Raw genomic sequence first — 23,927 nt, 5'->3', positions numbered from 1 at the left:
TAATACACGTTTATAATTATTTTTCTTTAATTAACAAGATTTTATTAAAAATGGTTCGATTCAACTCCAATTCGCAATCTCCCAGCAATAAATACAACCTGATTAAAGATTTCTGTTAGTGATATTGCTTTTGCCAACTATAAATAACTCTTTTTTTCCAAGAGCCGAGTACTTTACTGTCTAGAGGAGTTTCCCCGCCGAAGGAAATAAGGGGTAGGTTAGGCAGCTCCGGATTATTAAAGGGAAGGTTATGTTGGATGGGTAGTTTTATCGTGATTAAGTAAGGTTAGGTTTATTTAAGCCTAGGAACGGACATTCGGTGTTACGGTTATTGTTATTACGTCGTATTGGGATGATATCATAGATTTAGACAACACTAGAAACCCTTATTTGAGTTAGAGAGAAATCCCAGCAATTTTTTTTCTGCCTGTGTGAAAAAAATGTTAATGCAATATTTGTGTTCAATTTATGACACCCTTTGATATTTTTATATATGTTGGTGTTTCCTGATTGTTTTTTGTTTATCTGAGTAGAGAGGTGATTATCTTCATTTCCTTATTTTGCTATTGATAATAATAGTTGTCTTATTGTGTTTAGTTTCCTGTAAATTTTATAGGCAACCACCCTTATTTTACCACCCTTTGGATCAGATTTTTCTACTTATTCATAATTTTGTATGAATATGACATTTAAAATAAGATGAAAATCGCTATCTATATCTGATTGTTTTTTATATATAAATCCATAGTTTAATTCTGAGATTTGTGAAATTTTACACATTTGACATTTAAAACAAGAAGAAGCTGTTCATGTCATGTGAAAAACCAGACCCGTCCCCTTTTTCTACCCTTTCAAACAGAATACCCACCCAGAAAAGCTAGGGAAGCAACATCGCTTAGCGCTAAAAGCAAATTCGAAAGATTATTACCACTTTAAAATCAACATGACAATACTTATCGTTAATATTGCTCATTTCCACAACATTGGGATAAGCTGTGAGGCTGAATAAACAAAAAAACTAGTATTTGCACGCATTATGATATTAAAATGTATGCAACATGCGCTCATGTGCTCTTTATAGGGTTAAATAAAATCAAGAACAATAATATTTATTCACCAATTGACACGTGATTTTTATGTCTTAATACAGCGCCCTTCGTGGCAGCCGTATGCGTCCTCTAACGCGTCCCCAACCGTTGTATGTTTTTTTTTTTAGTATTTTCAAGGGAAATGAGGCAACATCCCTTTTTCATTCAACATTTTAAATACGCTTAATAACCAGTAATCAAAACTTTAAATTAATGTGATTTGAGTGCAGTGTGTTAAAGGTGAATAATCGAAAATTTTGCTAAAAAATATTCGAAATTCGCTTGCAATGAACTTGGGACACCAGATGTACTGTACGCCAGGTGTTTTAAATGGAATTTTCGGAAACTCTGAAGGCCCTAGCAAGTGTTTCGCTAAGCCCAGGGTAATTTATTATCCCAACCGTCGCTTTTTATTACGGGCAGAATGCACCACTTCAACAATCACCAGGAACAAGATTACATGAAGATGAATGAAGGACTCGCCGAACGTCACAGCGGTGCTGCCAAGGTCTGTTATCTACGTGAGGATATTTTGTCAGAGCTTAATTAGCAGCAGACACATACAGCAGAACCTCGTGCTGGCACTGTTGGTGGACGCGGTGGACTCTTTCGCTGCAGCAGCTGGTCCAGTTTCCTCACCACCTAGGATTCTTGCTGCAGAGTCTCCATCGTCTATCTTCGTGTCACTTGTTCCTGTACTTAATTTTACTTAACTTAAATTCACTTTATTTTCGTAATATGTATTTGTATTTTTTGTAATACCTGCATCAACTGGAAAGCGTACCTGAGGTGATATCTCACAAAAGAGGCGCTATACAAATTGTCTAATAAATAAATAAATTTGTTTTCTGTCTACATATAATATAAAGGAGGATAACTGTGCCCTGTATTTATCTTCTATTTAATTATATAAAGTAGAGTGTATGTGCCCGTAGCGGGCAGCCGTGTAGATTGGATACAAGTCTATTCCGAAACTGATGAAATTTTGGACACTTGACCTTTAAAACATAATGAAGGTTACTGTCATATGAGATTTCGGCAAACTCTAAGTAAAGTCCGGGCAACGCCGGGGACTTTAACTTGTCGCGTATAAAAGTACATTACATTTTAATGTGTAGTATTTGACTCTATAAAAACTCCATGGTGTGTTAGTCTGGTGAAAATATACATAGCAAAATAGCCTTTTTTTAAACTTTGGGTATAAATAATACATAAACCTCGTGAACATTATTTCAAAGGTTACTGGACAAGGGAGTCTGTGTAACATTTACCATGAAGATACGTATTTAATAACATAGACCACTGTACAAATGTATTATAAGTTTGTACAGCGCCCTTGAGGTGTTTTTGCACAAAAACGGCGCTATACAAGTCATCCAAGTATTATTATTATTATTAATGTGACGTTGTTTGGGATCAGGCCATTAAAAAAACTTCAGAAACCAGCAACTCTATAATGCCTATTTCCTGGTATATCTCAAAATCTATTTGAAGCGGTAATATTATTTATTAACGCTATAATCGCTAATCGAGTTAAAGGTTATTGGCCTTTAGCCTGATTTTCAATACACATTTAACCTAAAACACCCATAAAATTAAATTAATCTTGGAATTCCAGTTGAATATGGCTTTTTTAATGAATTTATAATACCCGAAGACTAGACCAGTCTAGAGATGCCCATTGTAAGGTGAAACTAGTCCGGTCATAAATAAAAAAGCATAAGTAAGTTACAAAGGTGTTTTAATCTACAAAAAGACGTATTTACAAAATTATTGTACTAGCAGTTCTGCGAAAAGTAGACCTCTGGTCAAAAAAATAATTTTTTTTTAAAATTTTCCTGTATTAAATTTACTCTGAAATCAAAAGATTTGTAAAGAGGTACTTAAATATCTACCTACTTAATTAATAAGCCATTTTACTTGTTTATAACTATCAAATAAAGAATAATACAATTTCTCCAAAGAAATGTCACATCTCAATGGCAATTGTTTTTCAAACACCCTTACCATATGGTACACCATAAGTTATATACCATATGGTACACCATAATACTAGTAAATAAACAGACGACTTCACATTTGAAAAACGAATCTTTACTGAAACATACCAAAAGAAAGTTAGTCATCTAGTCCAATGAATAGAGAAAATATTAATGATCTAGTCAAAGTAACGTTTACTTGAATATTAAGAGGATATATTGAATGGGGACAATCACTTTCCCAATGACGAAATAAGGAAGTTGATTGTTTACCTCACAATGACTCTAGACCCTCAAATAAACTGGATCCAGCAGATTTTTGTAATTTTGTAATAATTAAAAAACTTTAAATCAAAAATTTCTACTTTAGGGTACTCACGTTTGTAAAGCAAACACTTTTTAAGTGAGTTGTGACAAAAATGTCCATCACCCAAAAATGACATCAAAAGATCAAGAAAAACGCGTCTTCAAACCACATACATAGATAGACTGCTGGCCATGTAAAACAATTAAAATGATTTATTTTTCTCTAGTGCAATCCTCAATTATGTACGGTATATTAGGACGGGGTGGCGCACTAGATACATTTATAAAACCACTACAAATAGTACAAAATCATATTATCAAGGTTATATATAATAAAAAAAGAAGAAGCCGGATTTAATTTACACTGTCGAAAAACTGGTTACGAGGCATGAACGTTATGCTGCCTTCAAAATAGGCATACCGGAAAATTACTTCCACTTTTTCCTGGACCCCACGATCTGGCCTGAAAACGTGGCCTTCAACGAATGGTCATTTCGGAGACCACGACCCCAAACTAGGACGGTTGATACGACGTCCGAAAAAGATAGACATTAGTGGAGTATACCAGAACGTTCGAAGTCTGAATAATAAAATTATCGACTTCATGACAAACGTAATGTGCCAGAAACCACTTCTGATTGCTCTTACTGAAACTTGGCTAACTTCAAGCACCTTTTCGTCGGAGCTATTCGAAAACCTATACCACGTCTACAGGAAGGATAGAGGCAGTCGCGGAGGAGGGACTCTCCTAGCCCTCCGAGCTGACAGCCACTCACACGCGGAAAGAATGGACTGCATAGAAACCCAAGGTGAAGACTTGTGGGTGAAAATATCGCATAGAAATGTCATCATTTATATATGTGTTGTATATTTTCCTCCAAATACAACATCTGAACAGTATCAATTATTTTACGACAAAACTATAAGTGAAAGTGTAAAGTTACAATCAAAAAATATTATTATTTTCGGTGATTTTAACTTTCCCTCAGGGAAAAACCCAATTGACGTTTTCGATTACTTTTGTTCTTTTTATAATTTAACACAATTCAACACTGTTTATAACATAAATGCACACATGTTAGACCTAGTATTAAGTAATGTAAATTCTAAAAATGCTGTTATCTGCCGCCATGACTCCCCATTAGTCAGAGAGGATATTCATCACCCTTCACTTTCATTCACATTCGATTACACAACTCAATCACATATACAAACAGACACATTGCCTCCAGACATAAACATGGGTTGGATTTTCCACGAAAGCTCAGATAACACACTTAAGAATGCCTTAGAACAACATCACTGGAATCATTACGATTGCTTTGACGTAAATCTAGCTGTCGAAATGTTTTATGAACAGCTCAATAATATTTTCAACATTTGTTTTAAGAAAAGATCTACACGTATGCTCAAAGATGTTAGACAATATCCGAAATGGTTTAGTGGGGAAATCATTCACCTCATACGAGAAAAAACTAAAATGCACTATCTTTGGAAAAAAACAAAATCCGAACATGCCTTAGCTAACTTTAAAACTTTGCGAAAATCAATCAAACGGTTAATTGGTCAGGCCTACACTGACTTTACACGTGAGGCCGAGAACAGTATAATAACAGACCCAACTCGATTTTGGTCTTACACTAACGATAAACGCCGCGGCTGTGACAAACTTAACCACATGGACTACAAAGACAATAAATATGATGGATCGTCTGAGATCGCCGCAGGTTTCGCACACTATTTTCAATCAGTATTTAGCGACAATATCCCCAAACTTGACATATCCTCTATAGCTTCATCGTCATTTAACTCTTTACCTGTACAAATTCATGAAATCAACGATGACGATATTATTACAGCTTTCCATAAGCTAAAACCTAAATACTCCGTCGGCCCAGATTGTATTCCACCTATAATCCTTAAAAGATATGCAAGTTATTTTGTTCAACCTCTAAAACATATTTTTAACCTATCACTTCGCAAAAATATCTTTCCGGAAATGTGGAAACTAACGAAAGTAACGCCTATACATAAAAAAGGAAAAAAGTCAGAAATAGATAATTACAGACCTGTAGCTGTGTTGTCAGCACCCGCAAAACTTTTAGAAACCATAATTTATTCACAGATATATAACCAAACAAAACACGCACTCACCGAAAATCAGCACGGATTTCGTCCCACACTGTCACCTTCAACAAATCTTATGAATCTCATTACCTATATTAATAATTCATTTGAAAATTTTGTACCTGTTGATGTGATTTATACAGACTTCGAGAAAGCATTTGATAAAGTCGACCATGATATTTTATTAAAAAAATTAAGTGACATCGGATTCTCTCAGAATTTCCTCGCTTTTGTGGCTAGCTACTTACGCAATCGTCGTCAGTATGTCAGTTACGGACACCATATCTCTCACGAATACAAAACTAACTCCGGGATTCCCCAGGGATCGAATCTAGGACCCCTTCTCTTTCTCCTATTCATCAATGACATTGGCAACACTATAAACCACTCAAAATATCTCCTTTTTGCTGACGATATAAAACTTTTCAAAGCAATCAAAAGTTACATCGATTCCATTCTTCTGCAGAACGATCTTGATTCTCTTGTCAAATGGTCGGAACTGAACAACTTACCCTTCAGTATTCAGAAATGCAGTGTCGTTACATTTACAAGGTCCAAAGATACATTCCTGTTCCCCTACCACATTAATAAACATGAATTAACACGTAAAAATGAGATTCGAGACCTTGGCGTAATTTTTGAAGCAAATCTCTCTTTCAAATCCCATATATCTGATATTGTCTCCCGTGCCAACAAAATGCTTGGATTTGTTCTTCGTAATTCAAGATCATTTACCAACGGAATCGCAATCCGAAGAACGTATGAAGCACTTGTTCGCAGTATCTTGGAATATAGCTCCATTATTTGGGCCCCTTCCGAGCAAAACCATATTCTCGAAATAGAAAAAGTACAAAAGAGATTCATGCGTTACCTATATATGAGGGAATATATGTACTACCCTTTCCTGTATCCATCCTTATTCTTAGCAGGAATGCTCGATCTTAATACATTAGAAGCCCGCCGAAAAATATTTTTAGGAAAACATTTTTTTAAGATAATCTCTGGAACTATACATAATCCACCTATTTTGAAAGAGATTAACTTATATGTCCCAGACAAGTATACTCGTGGAAGGTCCCATACCCTTTTTTATGCTCCAAAAGCGAGGACTTCTGCCTATCAGAACGCCCCAGTCAACAGAGCGACTGAACTGCTCAACGAGTCTGCATTGACCATCGACTTTTTTAACGTAACCTACAGGCAGTTTAACAATTATCTTTTGACGTATGTCACAAAGTAGTGAAACTGACCTTTTTATGTGTTTTGCTATACTTTTTGTCTAATTTGTAATCTTCTCCATAATGTATTGGTGAATAACCGTTTTACGGAGAACATGAAAAATAAATAAATAAATAAATAAATAAATAAATAATAAATAAATAAAAAGAGGACATTTTTGACTGATCAATTGTACAAGGAATCTGAACTATTCAATCTCCGTAAACTATTTTTCCTTCAAAGCCTGAAATATGTCATGAAAAACCAAAACAAATTTCAAAAATATGAACCCAAAATCAACTTTAGAAGAAATCATGTATTTTATACCCCACAAACCAATACCAATCTAATGCAAACTCACAGTAGCTTTATTGGACCTCGCACTTTTAATCTATTACCAAAAAAAAATTCAAGTAACAACTAAACTAGCGCAATACCAAAAAGAATTAATGTTGTGGCTGAACAATGCAAATGTTGAAGCATTATTCATTTAATTTTTACTTTTTTGTTTCTGTATAGTTATTATTTTTTTATTTTGTGTTCTTTTCATTCGTATATATTATCTTACAATCTTTATTTTTACTTGGATTTATTTTTAATATGCACCTCTTGCACAATCTTTAAGTCTTAACTTAACTTTAATTATAATCCTACCGTTTTTCTTTATTATGCTTACTGTTATTTTTAGGTACAAAAATCTAATGTATAAACTTATATTACCCACGCACAGGCTGCGCCTTAGTGGGTTCCCTTTCCTATTATTATAAAACTTGTAATGTCAAATATATAAATTGGGAAAAAATAAAAGAAATAAAAAAAAAAAAACATGTAAAAGTTTGATGCAAAAGTATTAATAATTATAATAGTAATACAGACAATGACAATGTGATAGATTGAAGATCGGATATTCACTCGATTTATTTAAATTTACGATTTTCCGATCAGAATTTTCAAATGTGTTTGTTCTGGATAAATAAAATATGAAAGGGAAAGGAAAAACAAATTCGCAGCGGTAATATTTAAATAAAGGTCGGGACAATAGATTTTATTTCTACCCTCTTAACGTCTAAACGATTGAATTACTGACATGTGGCTCAATCTTTATACGGTTTGCGACTCTGCAAAATTATTTTTTCAAAAAATATAAGACCTTCTCATAAATTGTGTTTTTTAAAGAAAGGTTTTTACTATTTCTCCTTTTTTATTCGACGAAGTTCAAGGGTTTCAACTGAAGCAGGGTAGAATTTGGGAAGTTTCGATTTTTTCAAATAAAAGTCCTTTACAAACATGATCGACTTTGAGATAGTTCAGGCTTTCGGAAGTTTAAATTTCTTCAAACAAACACTTCCAATTTTGAAAATTATGACACATAAATTCAACGTAAATCGATGAGTAACAGACAATTATAATAAGATGCAGTCATTATCATAAATTATAATTATTTTAAGTTCCAATTGTATAATTATAAGTTACAATTATATAATTATAAAAGTTTCAATTATAAGTTACAATTATTATGAGTCATAATTTTATTTTTATAAAATACATTATTTTTATTTTATAAAAATAAAATTATGACTCATAATAATTGTAACTTATAATTGAAACTTTTATATTTATATATTATTTTTACGTATAATTACACTGGTCGACATTTATTTTTTTAAGTGCAGTCCCTTAAGCATAGCCAATTTTTTTTATATGTATTTAGTATCCATAAACACGAAATGAAACAAAAAAATTTAAAAAATTCAAAAAACTAATTCAATTTAATTTTTTTTGCTCCTGATTTGCGCTTGTGAGTATCTTGAGAGTCTCTCTGCAGGGTCTAGCAATAGTCTGCTAGCATAGATGGACTCCACTTTCCTTGGTATCGCTTTTCCATAGCCGCAATGTCCTGGTGAAATCGTTCGCCGTGCTCGTCACTGACATCTCCCTTATTTTCTAAAACTATACTATAACTTAAAATTTAAATGAGAGTGAAGGAAGTGTATTTTTAGTGACATGTTACATCCCATATTTTATAGGCCATGAGCATTTCAGACACAATGCTGATAATATATAGTTTTCACTTTTATGACTTCCAAGAAAGTTCTCGACAACATTCTTGAAGGCTGACCAAGCGGCTAGCTCGACTGTTCTCAACAGTGTTATAAAATTCGGATCAGTCAAGATCTCCCTTATTTGTGGTCCCACGAATATTCCCTTTTTAATTTTTGCGTCGCTGATCTTAGGAAACTTTTGCTTTAAGTAAATCATGCCATTTCCATCCTTAGACAAGCCTTTAAAAAAAATTCATCAAACCCAATTTAATGTGTAAGGGTGAAAGTAATATATCTTTTTAGCATGTTGAACATTCTTCGTGCCAGGTTAAAGGTACTTTCTAGTAGGCCAGTCCTTGTTCTTTCCTGTCAGAAAACAACAATACTTTGTGTATCCCGCTTGCAGTCCTAGTAGGAGCACTATTACTTTTATATCACCACATATTTTCCATTCGTGTACATATTTAATTTTTGTTAACAGCAGCTTCTTGTTGTCATAGTTCTCTTTCATGTTTGTGAGATTCAAATGACATTCGAGCCTAGTATTGCCATATTATAAAAAAAATCAATGATAACTCACGAATAAATATGAATTAATACACATTTAAGTAAAACTTAAAACCCATAAAAACCTGACGTGATAGAAAAAAACTAATCACATATCTGAAATCAGCGTGAAATTTCCTGTCAGATTTGGCTACTTTCGTTCAAGGGACAAAAAATGTGTTGACCAGTGTTATTATTAGCCTTAATTATCATGAGTTCCAATTATTATAATTAGTATTAACTTGTTCATTTTGTTCCCCTCAGGTGGAAGAGCCCGATCGCACCCTCCCAGTGGGCGGTAGCGGGGTTGGCGACCAGTCCGGTCCGGGCGGCTCCTCGGAGGACGCGGGCGGCACGGGATCGCAGGGACACTCGCTGGCCACCTCAAGAGATGATGACGATGACTCTAGCAACAACGCAAGCTCCGATGGCAAGAGTCCTGGACAGAGGTGAGACAGATACACTCGTGATTGACTCACTCCAATGGATTCCCCTTGCAATTTAAACCAATCCTTCAGTGGACTAACTACCTGGTTTTCAGAATCGCAGGAAGAAAGCATTCCACTTATGCACATAGATATGGAAGTTTTATTTTTAAATAAATCTCATCTCATTTTCTACTCCTGTCCTACTAGGGTCGAAGACCCATCGCTTTACAAGGCGCCTTCATGGGTCCAAATCGATAACTTACAATATCGGATTGATAGGCTTAACTGACGACGATTTTAATATCTATTTTCCGAGCGTGATTTTGCATTAAACGCGTCGATAGCACAGAAGATGATAGCGACATAATTGAGAAATTGCCGTACGATAGCAGTACTGGCGGGTAATGTCGATGGATCGGCATTTCTAAATTTCAACTGCAGTCATTGTAAAGATCGATTATCTTCGATTTACACTGTTTTTTTTTCAAAATAATATCATAATAATATTAAATACACTCACTTAAACATACAATAGCAGTCCGCATCTACTTTTTGACACTAATAAGGGAGTTAATTAGTCAATGAGGTCTTTACCCAAAACTCATAGATATTCTGAATAACTGTCCAAATTCCGTTTCCCCGAACTCGGATGGATTCAATTGGTCAACACGACGTCAATTATTTATAAACCTTCGTTAGTCTGCCTCCCTTCATATAAGCCAGTCATTTTACGTAACGAACGACATTTTTTGAAAGAGTATGTTAACAGTTAAGGTGATGCCATACGTAGTAATGCAAAATCATGTGTTTTTGGTTTGAAATTTTGGTCGCCTAGAAATGTTTCAGATGCTTTAATTAAATACTGCGAGTAGAATACATCTTGACCTTTGAAATAATCGAGTATTTTTTATATAAGTCTTTTTACACGACGTAGTGCATCGCCTTAACCGATCTATCTGGCAACTGACTATCTAAATTAGGCTGTTTTACCTACCGGCTGTCGGAATATTTTACATCAACTGTTGACCATGTTTGCACATACCGCCTTACTCCGCCTAAGTATCATTGATGACTCCATTTTAAGGCAGAGTCTTCACAGAGTGGAAGTGGTTTTGTTTTTTTGTTAATTTCTTTTTTTTATTATTATTTAAGTCGAACCGTACTTTCACAAGGTTGGAAATAAACTCATTTTTATTACTCATTTAAAACATTTATTTTAAGTTTTGCATATTAAATCATTATCCAAATAAGTAAAACCAACAACTTTGAATAAATTGAAAAATAGATACTTAGTTTCAATGGATGAAAACCGTGAGAGAATATTAAGACAAAATGAAAAACAAAAACCTATATTATCTTTTGGTGAAAAGTTTGAATGCTTTAAAACACTTTAATTCCGAAGACAAAATATTGTTTACAAATTATTGAAAGTTTGGAAGGCCTCTATTACTTCTTGGAACAAAAAGACGTTCGTTTTGTCGTTATTTGTTACTTGAAATAATATTATGCATTATATTAAAAAAAACGCATACAGCAACGCTAATATCGTCCATGTAGGTACCTATAATGGAATTATACAGAAGATATAATATGCACCTACTAAAATGTTTTTTTTTCAGTAAAGTACTACAAACAAACTGTGAATTAATGGCACTAACAATGATTATCACTAATTCGCTATCTTTCTTAAATATTATTATGAAACCATCATAGCACATAAAAGAGAGTTGTTCTTCAATGCCCACAATCTTAGGATGCGTCGAGGAAGCTCCAGACGATCATCCACGACAATGGCTCCATGCTCTTCTAGAGTAACTTCTCCGCTGAAGGAGAAACTGCTGGAAGAAGTCGCTGATGATGAAGAGAATCCAATAAAGAGTTATGGAACTGGAAATGTCCAGACGCCAAGAACTGGGAGACGGCAATCTGGAAGCCAGAACTGGAGTAATGTCAGAGCAGTCATGGCGTATTATTGCTCGCTGAGGAAGATTAAAAGGTTCGAGACGCAAGCGGGAGGTTTTGAAATAATGGAATATGCCGAAAACTGCAGTAGATATAGATTTTTAAAGTTTTCAATTCAGTAACAAATCTGACATTCTGTGCGTTGTTTAACTACAGTTCTAAACCGTGTTGCGCTTCTTCTTTATTTTTTAGTCAAAATTTTGTTCAGCCTTGCATCATCTGTCATCTCGTTTCCATGGTGTCTGCTCCATTGATAACTACAGGGTTATCCGAAATTTGGCTCTGGCGTTAGCGCAACAAGGATTAATAACACAATAGTCAAATAACATTATACAGAGTCGTGACAATCATAAATCAGATGTTGCAACGTGGTAGTTAATCAAAAAGACGACTTATCGCATGCTTAAAAACCCATAACTTTACCTCTGTTTTATATTTTTCATTCCTACTTTCGGCAATAGTTGAATAATCTTATCCGAAAATAAAATCCGAGAAAGAGTTGTTATAACCGAGTTATCAAAATGTCGTTCAAACAAGTACAGTTAAATCTGTTTGTGTACATCGTTAGTCTGTGTACTTTAAATATGAACAAAAGTTCAAGATTTTAACTATTTTTAAATTCAAAACTTTTTTACTTGTAGTACACTAGAATTAACAAGTAAATAAAATGAGCTCTTAACAGAAAACTTCTAAAGAAATGAGTTTTTCCTGGCATATTCCAGTAGAGAAACCTCCGGCTCTGTCGCATTCTTCCTACTATGCTCCGTGTGATGGTTGTCTGGACTAGGGCCCCATATCGGGTCTGATATCTTGGCCTGCTGTGTGTTTCTAATGGCCTGCCCAAATCTACCTTAACCTATTCTCCTCATCTAGCTAGTGAACGGGAATGGCGCTTGGGTGTTTACGACTAGTGGATTTCTTGACTCTAGAACGGCTCAAAAAATCCTAATGACATATTTTGATTACAAAAGCATCTAATTTGTATTTTGTTTTCGAAATTTATAAAGGGAGAGCATACAGATTATTTCAGTGATATAGACATGTGTGTTTTCGAAAGTGTAGTTGATAAGATTCTAAAATTTACAATTTTTCTAAAATTTTGAGTTCAATAAGTTTTTCCAATATTTTTAATTTGAGAATACCATTTCGATTTCAAAATAAGTGACAAAGATGTTTGAATTAAAGCCATTTATTTTGCAATTAAGGTACATAATATATAATATGTTTCTAAGATCTCTTGTTTTAAACGTTTAAAAATGAAATATTTTCAGTTTTGAATTTTGCTAAATTGTTATTTACAGGTTGTTATGAGCTAGTTACTGTTGGGATTTTTTGTGTCGTCTTTAATCTTTTCGTACTGAATTTTCGTCATTGGTGTGTACGTTTCTTTTGTAATGATCATTTTTTTATACTGCGATGGGTGTTCTTAATTTTTCTAGATCAGACGTGGTTCTTAGAATGTTATAATTTTATAATTCTCTTTCTTATAGCAACTGTTTTCATCTACCATACTGTGTTTAATGAAACGTTTCTTCTCGTTCCCTTTATAGACTTTTAAGTAGATTTCTCAAAGCAATTAGTTATTAGATACATCTGTTACAAACTTCAATCTTTGTATTTTTACTTTTAAGCCTTAAAAATAAAATAAAAATTGCCAGATCAATTTTTATTATTTCTTTTTAACAGTAAATTTTCTGAAGGCTTTATCAGTAGTCACTGAATAAAAAGGCTGGTACATTTAAACATTATTACTAGAAGTCGATAACATTTCAAGTAGCTTTGTAAATATTTTCTTCTTTCGAGACATTTTTAGAATTTATTTTGTCTAGAAGAAACAAAAAATAGTTTGTTATTTCTTTCTATAAACTTTCTTAAGCATGGAAAGTATTTGTACAAGGTTTATAAAGGGATGCACGATGTGTTTATGACTTGTTTTTGTCCATATTTATGTTAGAAAACTAAGGTTAAATCTTAGATTTACGTGATATTATGTGAATTCATCCATTGTCCAAGAACCAGCAGTGATTTAGGAGGTCCGAAGCTAAAGAAAGGGGATATCAAATAACTCGAAGGTTTCATAAAGTTTTCGAGAAAAATGAATAAATTTTGCATTTTAAATTAAGTAAGTACATTGTTTTTACATGCGGAGCCACACCAAGCTCCCTCGACCTGATAAGTAAATATTATCTTTCAAAATTGTCAAATATCCATTAGCGGGTAGAATTTTATATATTATTGTCCTTAGCGATCTAATAGAGAAGATCTATCACAAAAATGCATTCATAAAACATAATATTTTCGATAATTATTTTTAACAAACTGCCCGTAATATTTACGTGTAAGCCCAGTGCACAAACAAGTAGAAAATTGGTAAAGATGTTTAAAACTATGCTGGTGGAAGAATGATACTATAATACTGCTTGCTTGGTAGAATACAAAAAAATATATATATTGATCCAAAATATAATAAGAACCTTAAGAGAATGCTGATTCGTAAAATGTAATATCAATTAAGCCCTCGAAAACCGTTCAGACTTGAGCTCAAATTATGAAGAGGGAGGTCTTTGATAAACGTCTGAATATAGATTTGACTTTGAGATGCTATCGCGTAGTGGGAACTGTCTCTGGTCCTTGGCTGATAGAGTGGAAGGCATGCGCACATTCAACTCTGTCGAAAGCATATTTAAACACCGCTGCTTTATATTTTATAATTACTCACACACGACACACTATTAACAATTCGGTTTCTAAGAACGTGTTTCCCAATCTAGTGCACCAACAAAACAAAAGACCTAAGTCTACCTGCGTAGAAAGATCTTGCCACAAAGTTCACTCCGAATCACTCTTGCACCCTCTCATGTTTGATTGGCTCAGCGATTTTAATAACATTTTTGTGATTTGGCTAGGACCAAGTCAAATCAGCGCTGGATGAAGCTTCGCACCACGGTCCAACTGAGTTCCGCAATTTCCACCATACAGAAGAAGCCACCACTCAAGAGGGAGGACTCCTTCCTCAAGAGATTTTCAACCAGGCAGATTCCAGAGACGCAAGAAACTGTGAGTATAAAAACAGTTAATTCCCTAGTAAGTATTCCTACAATTAATGTAGTGGTCATTATAAATAATGATTGTCCGCTCTTGAAAGATTTGACGATGATTTATTTTAAAAATTTTATGTGACACCTCATAAGAGCGCCCATGTTTGTACGGTTTGTACGGGCAGAGGGGGCGCTATGTCGCCACCCGGTTGGGCAGCATTGTGAAGCGGTTAAGGCAGGGGCTTTATTAAAGCAGGTCTTGAAGGGGGCCGGATTACACGATGGAGGAAATACAGATGCTTGTAACTCGTTCCACATACCAGCCAAAACTCATAAAGCTGACATCAACAGTGAACAGGTATTCCGCTCGTTTACATCGAGTTTCACGCACGTGCACCGGTGCACCGGGTATCAATACTGCTAGCTTCTCAGACTAGGCAAAACAATAAGTAGTTGCATAATATTTAACTAGTCACCCATCAAATAGTATATTACCCATACACATTAAACATAAAATATAGTTAAATATACCGTGATTGCCAACTTGTCCATAGTGATTGACAGGGATCGCCCGCTTTAATAAAAATCGTTAAAAACAACCTGAAGACGGTACACACTCATTTTTGTGTATTATCAATCGAATTAGGACAATACAAGAAATATCTGCAAAATTATAAAAACTTCGAAGCACTTCACAAAATCTTTGCTTTTCAACAATTTGTTTTTTCTGCCGATATGGCAGTTTGTCAATTTACATTGAACTAATACAGATACCCCTTAATATTTCCGTCAAATATTTACTTACGTTAGTGAGAAAATAGCCATCAGAGTAAGGGTGGGAAATCATAGTCTAGTTTACCCTACATAATATGGCATCAATCAATCTGTAATTTAAAGGGTTCGATTCTTGGATGATCATTTGGAAACTATATCACAGGTGGCGGTAGTGGTAGATAAATTAAATTAATAATCTTTCGGAATTCTTTTGATGGCACTCACGCACACACGCATTTCACTGAAATTAGATGTTATTGTAAAAATTTACAGCAGTTAATATACGAAATAAATCACGGTATCATCCAATTGGATTTTGGCTAAAGTGTTTTATGATATAAGGCTCATTCACAGCATTTAAGAACCAGTTCCCGAAGAGAAAAGTTCAATCCTGTAAAACAAAAAAAAACAAAAAACAACATATTTTTTGATACATCTATTAATAAAAATATGTATTATAGTAAAATAAACTTTGGTTTTGACTGGTTGAGTTTATTTTATTAATTTAATTATTTTTTCGTAGTCAGGGTTTAGGTATTTCACCATCCTCTTGATCAGCACTATTCATACGATTACGTATTATTTTAGATTTTCGATTAATTTATTTTCAAAGTCCGAGCTTACTCGAACGTATGAAAATTGTATATCTGATTTTATCGTATGAATAGTGCTTATCAAGAGGATGGTCAAATACCTAAACCGATATTTCAGTACTATTCATACGATAACAATCAGATATATCGTTTGAATAGTGCTGAAATAATGCTTTGATATAAGTTGCTCTAAGAGGATCGTTACGTTTGGCAACTTAGCAGGGGAGCCTGGGTTCATGGGGTGTGGTATGTCCAGTTCTTGGCAGCGAATTTGTCCGCCCACCAACTGTGTGGCCGGCCAGATCGGGAGAAGCCAGTTGAAGGACACTTTGACATCTCCAGCCGGCAGCCTTCCACCACAGTGGTAATGTCACAAGTCCGCCACTCCTGGATACACTGACCATCAGATACCTACCCACCCCTGATATATTTCTTATCCGGAATTTTCTCTCCTTCCTTTCTTTAAAAAGATCGTACAAAACCAAGATCCAAAGATGACACGGGCCCTGGGTCTTTTTTTGTCCTCAGGGCAAAAAATTCGCGTTTTTCTCTGCGTTACGTCGCTTCACAAAACCCTGTAAGTGGTTAGGAATTATTTATATGGAACCCCTTTGAGTCACGTTCTTTACATTATTGAATCAAAAAGCGGTACTGAGGATTTGGTTGTAGATATATTTTATGTAGAAATTTCTCATTGAAAATTATTTTGATTTGTAATTTCTTCTATGTAACGTGCAAAACAAACCACTCTGAGTGGTTACGAGCTATTTATATGAATACACTTTGAGATATTTTCTGGTATTCTGACATTTTGAGATTCTTCGCTTTATTGAATCAGAAAGCTTTACTCAGAATTCAGTTTTAGATATTCAAATAGAATTTTTGAAGATCTACGTCTCATTACAGTAATATTTGTTAGCATGTGAAATACAGGGTGCGGCAGAGAGGACGGACGTTTTTGAGATGGGTAGTACTCTCGCCCTCCGCCTACGAGAGAGGTGGGGGGGGGGTGCCGCTTGACTCGTTAGTTTCTAGCATTGTTTTACCAGTTGTCGTCATGGAGCCGTGGACGGTGGAGCACCGCGTTTTCGCCTATGGTTGTTTCGTCCGAAATAATGAGTCAGTCGCCGTCGTACAGCGTGAGTTTCGTCGCCACTTCAACATTCATCGGAATAGAGCTGTTCGCTCTCGAAACACCATCCTTCGTTGGGTTGAATCACTTCGCAGGCGTGGTGAACTGATCAACAGAAGACCAAGAGGAGCTCCGCGAACAGTTAGAACTCCTGAAAATGTTGAACGCGTTCAACAAGCCTTTCTTCGCAGTCCGACTCGATCTGCCCGGAAACATGCTGCTACACTTCGCCTCAGTGATCGTTCGGTAAGGCGAATTTTGCATATGGATCTCCGCTTTCACCCTTATGATATAGAGCGATGTTGGAGAGAGTCTATGCGAACTTCCAAGAACGCCTCCAGCACTGCATCAACGATTTCAGCCACCACATGCCTGATGTGATTTTCCACACTTGGCTGTCTCAAATGCTATTTCCTCGCGAACCTGATTCCATCAATAAATTTGTTTTTAAGTAAAAATTAACTATTTTATGATTTTTTTAAAACCGTCCGTCCTCTCTGCCGCACCCTGTATTAATGAAAGATTTTATTCATCTGTCTTGATATATATTTTTTTAATCTATCGCACAAGAATCCCAATTGTCTGGAGCCAGTGAGGCTAAGGAATCCCAAATTGGGATAAGTTGTGAAGCTGAAGATAGTGTGAATGAGAAGTAAGTGAGGAAGTGGGAGATGGGGGAGGACCTGGATTTTCAAATCTGATTATCAAAACACGGCCAAAGTCATTTCACGTAACTTTACAATTTTGAATGATGGTCTTTGAGCTCGACAATACTGAGAGTATCTTCCATGTAACCATAAAATATTATTTTTAGTAATAAAATAAAATTTATGGCACACTGGGATTTGAATCCACGACCTCCGGATTCGTTCTGTTTAATTATGATATCCCGATGTCAAATTCACTGTATTATAATATATAAATATTATATACTGTCCGATAACATTGGGCTGTTAAAAAAATAAAGAAATAATCTTTGGTTTTACGACCGGGCTTTTACATGCATTTTAAAACAAAAAATATCTAGTAAGCTATCGAAAATTATACAAAAAAAAAATAATTAGTACAATTTAAAATATTTTAGAAACCAGAACAATACTACTCATAAGACAAATCACTAAAACTACATTACCAACGCTACTATAATTTGTAGGATTAAACAAAGTGCTGGTATAGATTACGCTAAGTTCTATAAATGGAGTAAGTAAATATATCAATAGTACCCCCATACTTGTTGCCCAGATCATGTATCCTGTTAGGCAGTGAGTGTGTCTGATAGTTGGTTCTGTATGTATTGCAAAAGAATGTTATATTTTGTCTCTTATTCCTAGTCGTCACACGAAATTTAATAGTGGCAACGATGGCAGGACTGTAAATTAAGTTGTTAATGACTTTGTGTAACACAAACAGGTCTGACATAATTATCCAGTCAGACAGTATTATTAGATGCAATTGATTCATAAAATTTCCAATTGATTATATTATCTATGAATTGAATTACAACTTGCTAAATATGTCCTCATACTGTTTATAACTAAGCCACGACACTCTGAGGAGGCGAAGTAGATGCGAACGCGATTGGGGAATGTTTTCAAGCGTTATAAAGCGAATCAACACTAAACGGCAACGCTGTCCTTCATACCTACAGCCAGCTAATGCTCCGCAATTTTTAGGAACCTGTTTCTGTTGAAGACAGATTAATGGTGACTTTGAGGTACGAAATACTTATTGATGGTAATTTTGGGTGAATATACGTAAGTACACAATAATAAGTCGCATTCACATCGACTTTGCCTACGTGAAACGCAAAGTTAGTATTTCTTGGATTATTGGCCGCCGAGCTAATAAATCTAAACGGAATATTTAAATCTCGGGCCTCAGATCCCACTGATCCCACTACTCTGAATCTAAGCCATGAACTTAATCGTCGAGCAGTAAATCTGTTATTCTTATATAAACCTAAGTGAAGTGTAACAGTGAACAGTAAAGACGCGCTCGTTATGCGTTTCTTGTCGATGACAAAACTTGAAGCTTCTTAAGTACTGGGTGCACCAACTAATTATCTTAGGAGCTTATTCTCATTCTTCTTTTCATCCTTCTAATATTCAATCTTATTTTATACAGTCTCAACCTTCCCAGACTATGTACATACTACTATAGAACCTACTCCGTATCAGATAAACGTGGGGGTAACAGCAAGCTTCATAAATAATAGTGAAAATACAGTAAGTTTGAAAAACGATGAGACTTTTATTTAATACTAGCTGAAAGTACCCGGAATTGCCCGAGGTTTTTCCCAGAATTTTTAAAAATCAAATGAAAACAGAAATTTTTATTTTATTTTGAACGTCAAGCGTGCTAAATTTCATCAAGAAGAATAAATAACCTGCTTTAAGTATCGCCGATTGAAAAAATGAAAAGAGATACAATTATTATTGTAGTGATTTCCGTTTGATAGATTCTCGGCGTGGGAACGGGTGGGAATGTTAAACTTGTTTGACCGGTATTTCAATGGAAGATGTTATTACACTAGCGTCATTGATGCCTTCGGCACCGGCGGAAAGTACCTACGCCAGAAGCGCGCCGATAATTGTACATATTAGACATTTGTCGCATTAGAAAAAGTTGTCTCTACGACTCATTCTTGAGTTCAACAGTTCGGCTGTGGAGTAATTTGCCTGCCTCTGTATTTTATTCCCATTACAGCAGGTTCATTCTTTCCTCCCCTCATAAAGACATTCCGCACAGCATCCCCAAGCTAAGCTGTATTTAGTGACCAGAACTATATAGCTAAATATGCTTACCATCCTTTACCACCTCCATATTCTCCATCAAAAATTCCTAGTCACACAAAAACATTGCCAAAATGGGGTTGCCACGATCGTATATATTACGATCTCATGTGGTCATTCATAAACGTCAAACGTCAACCGACAAACGTCAAACGGCTACGTAAAATATACATTAATTGACAATGTTGAATTGAAATACACGGGGAGTTCATTAGTTAATTAGGTCTTTAATTATAGCTAACTAACTAACTAACCCGTGGTAGGTAGAGATGACAGACCGCCAAAAAACACACACTTCTTTCCTCATTCACATTCCAACATCGTCTCATACATACTCTTCTATTATTCTGACTCTTGACATGGCTTGACTCAAGTATTTGATTCACACGATAGTCCCACGTTTTCCTCAGGCGTCCCTGACTTCTGCTACCGACTTCTGCTACGACTTCTGTCTTTAATTATAATTAATGATATTTCGTATAACTTTGTTTATCCAACCTGCAACGGAAACAACTATTGATCACGTAATCTATGGATCATGTAGACGATTAATTTTTATCTTAAAAACTTTATTAGTTCACCTCCATCGATAAATAATCCAGTTATGTTGCATTATGAATGACATAATTTTAAAAACATGTGCATATTGGCAGATGACACCTTGGTGGCCTCGCTAAAAGTGGCGGCTTCTCTCTATCGACTATTGGAATCATATGCTTACCGTGCTCGCAAATATCGCTGACCAAAGAAGTCGGATTTTGTCAATATTGTATTATCAATCAACTGTGCTAGAATACCCAGGCAGTTAAGACTGTACCTATTGTGTCACAAAAAACACAGAAACATTTCATTGAAGCTCTCTGTTGACTGCTATATTCCTAATAATGCAGCCTTTCAGTGGGCTTAGGGGTGGATTTCCTTAGCTGTCATTTTATAGTTTTGGCTTTATACTTCACCGGCTTTATGCTGCATTTGCCGTACGAATGGGGAATGGCCTGGAATGTGGGGCGCGCTCGTAAATCCGAATAATTTATTTTATTGTGTTCATGCATATAGATTGATAAAAGGGTCATTTACTGGAATCTTACTGGCTTAAATATTTCTCCTTATTTTTTCATTTTGAAGAAAATATATTATGTATTTAACCTTTGTTTTATATAGAAAAGGGGCGTTTTTTCCAGGTCTTGAATTTCTAACTTTATTATATATTTTTTTAATTTTAATGCAATTGAATGCTTATTAATAATGGTTTTCACTAAAACACAATACTTATTATTGAGTACAGATTAATAGAATTATAGAAGAGTATTTATGAGATGATTTCTGAGTGAATTTTGATGTGAATGAGGCAAGGAGCGTGTGCCAAGACCAAGTTATTTGGGGGGTCCGTCCTCTCTGCCTACTCCTGCGAGGAAACGGCGTGATGGTTAGTTAATTAGTTAGTTAGTTAGACCCATGAAAAATTAATGGATATTATAATTGTAGGATTGATTATTGGATGTTAGTTAAATTATATTATATTCTGTGGCTTGACTACAGTTATCTTGTATATTAATCATTGTATATTATGAAAAAGCTGTTTGTTTCTTACAAATAAATATCATAAAAATTTTAAGTAAATGTGGCTCCTGAAATGCAAAATATGACATTAATTTTACCATAGCAAATATAAAATATAAAAATAAAGAATTAAAGTGATTTTCTGATAAAAAATAATATTATATTAAAGGTAGTCATGTACTTTTTCGCTTGCTAAATTTTTGACACATCAGTTCCAATATTGAAAATGACAATTAAATTAAAAATAAATTTGAGTTCATTGAAGGGAAAAATGATAGAAACAATCGAAGGAAGTTTTTTAAAATTATATTTTTATGTGAATACCACAGAAAAGTCAATAGACTTCACACATAAGAATATATTTATTCAAGGTACTATCTTGATTGTATTTAGTTCGAGTTAAATCTGGCGATCACATATAAAGATAGCAACCAATAAAAATGTACGTTAAGAAAAATTCAAATAACATTGGTAGTTTTTATTCGAAGCATTATATTGTTAAGTATGACCGAAGGAAATAGTTGGTAGAGCAGCGCCTCGGTAAGGCGAAATTCTAGGGTTCGATTCCCAGATCAGACCGAATCTGTTTATGATTTTCTGTTTCAAATGTTTGTTTTAGAAATCGAGAATATTATCTTTAATGATAAAAAAAAAAAAAATTGCGTGTTTCAACAAGAGTGATAGCTTAACGTGAGCAGAATTCCCAAAGAACGAGATTTGTCCTCCTGGCAGTGATCGAGGACTGAAAGAAAAACTTCGGAGCTTGTGAAATGTGGGATACAGGAGATTATCCCAGGTCATGAGTTACGACAAACGAGCAGATGTTAAAGGAACTGAACAAAGAAACAATGTTCCAGAAAGATTGCAAAAATTACCTATAAACTTGAGCAACAGGTGATTTTTGCAAAATTTTGTCATGAATAGAAGTATGGTAGGCCAAAAAAATAAACGATGCATTGTGTTTTCGTAGTTTAGGAATATTTATATATTTTAAAGCAATAATTATTAGCCTGAAATAACTGACACCTATATAAATCGAAAAAAATTTCCGAGAAAAAATATATGCTGCCGACGGCAATTGAACCCGCAGCCTTCTGATTGTCAGTCAGGTGCTCTACCAATTGCGCTACGTCGGCTTATTCAAAACCCGCCAAATTATTCAATATGTACTGGTATTTTTTTCATTCAATAATTATTGCTTATTAGAGATTTTTTTCTATGTGCTATAGGTAGGTACCGATTGTATCGCTTGTCTTAATATTATTCATCAAAAAATCGACTCCAATTTTGAAAATATTACTTAAATTATCAGAAAATGTGAGTTAATTGAACGTGAGTAATTTAAAGAAGAAATAACGCACATCACAGACAGCCGAAATCAGATTTTTTTATGAGATAAATAATACAGATTACAAAAATATGAACCAAAACTCAATAATATTATTTTCCAATCCGTAGCAAGATATGTTACAGCGGGATGGGGTGGTTGTGCTGAATCTATTACCAATCCAGTTGTTACAGTACAAAAACTAATTTTGAGAATTATATTAAATTAACCCAACCTACCAACTCCTCAAATGAACTATTTGCTAAAATTAGGCTTTAAGATATTCGCCAGTTATTTACTATGATATGCATATGGGAAAATAACCTGCTGGTGTCTCCACAGCATCAAGCAACCTGGGATGCGTGCTACCTAAAACAAGAACCACATTCACTCAACTACAATTCTGGTTCATTGCTCCTATGATATACAATCCATTGAACACCCATATTATGTCAAATAATTCTGTACCCCCTTTTACTGACCGTGTTCAATATTAGCTATTTTTTTTATTTTGGTACAATATTTTACATTTTATTGTACAATCCAGTAATACTGGCCTCACTGGGTGGCGTACCCGTGCTGAGGTCTCCATTTTATAATACAAAAAATATACATACTACATTGAAAGAAAAAATATATAATTTTGAACATATATTGAAAATATATATAATTTGAAAGGGGAATAGCTTTCTTTAAAGAATAAACTAGTTCCTAACACTGTTTAATAAAGTTTTCACCATAATTTAATTCATATTTTCTTATCACTAAATTCAAATGTGACCATACGTACATTTGATGTGACCAAAAAATACATAATAATGTACAAATGTGACCATTAGGTACATTTCTAGGTAAGTACATTAAACTGTGTTAAAGGAAAAAAAACACATAAAATAATTGGCATAATTTTGCATTTTTTTTCCGACTTTATGTCCGGGTTAAATCATCCACAAATGATCATCTAGTAAATCCAAATTATGTAAGTGCATTATATAAGCAAAATAAAAACAATACA

The 23,927-nt window shown here is 34.5% G+C and overlaps 1 protein-coding gene across 1 annotated transcript in view; it reads left to right on the top strand.

Annotated features, from left to right (window-relative positions):
- LOC149413438 (uncharacterized) overlaps positions 1–23,927 on the top strand; it is a 546,764-nt gene that overhangs the window by 424,957 nt on the left and 97,880 nt on the right. Inside the window, 4 exon segments of the mRNA XM_089644997.1 lie at positions 9,571–9,755; positions 11,488–11,814; positions 13,846–13,872; positions 14,603–14,753. Of these exon segments, the coding sequence (XP_089501123.1) occupies positions 9,571–9,755; positions 11,488–11,814; positions 13,846–13,872; positions 14,603–14,753 (690 nt within the window).

Source organism: Hesperophylax consimilis, chromosome 22, assembly GCF_061612785.1.
Source record: "Hesperophylax consimilis isolate HC1 chromosome 22, BYU_Hcon_1.0, whole genome shotgun sequence".
NCBI classification, from domain to species: domain Eukaryota; kingdom Metazoa; phylum Arthropoda; class Insecta; order Trichoptera; family Limnephilidae; genus Hesperophylax; species Hesperophylax consimilis.
This window is presented reverse-complemented; position numbering and strand designations above follow the sequence as displayed.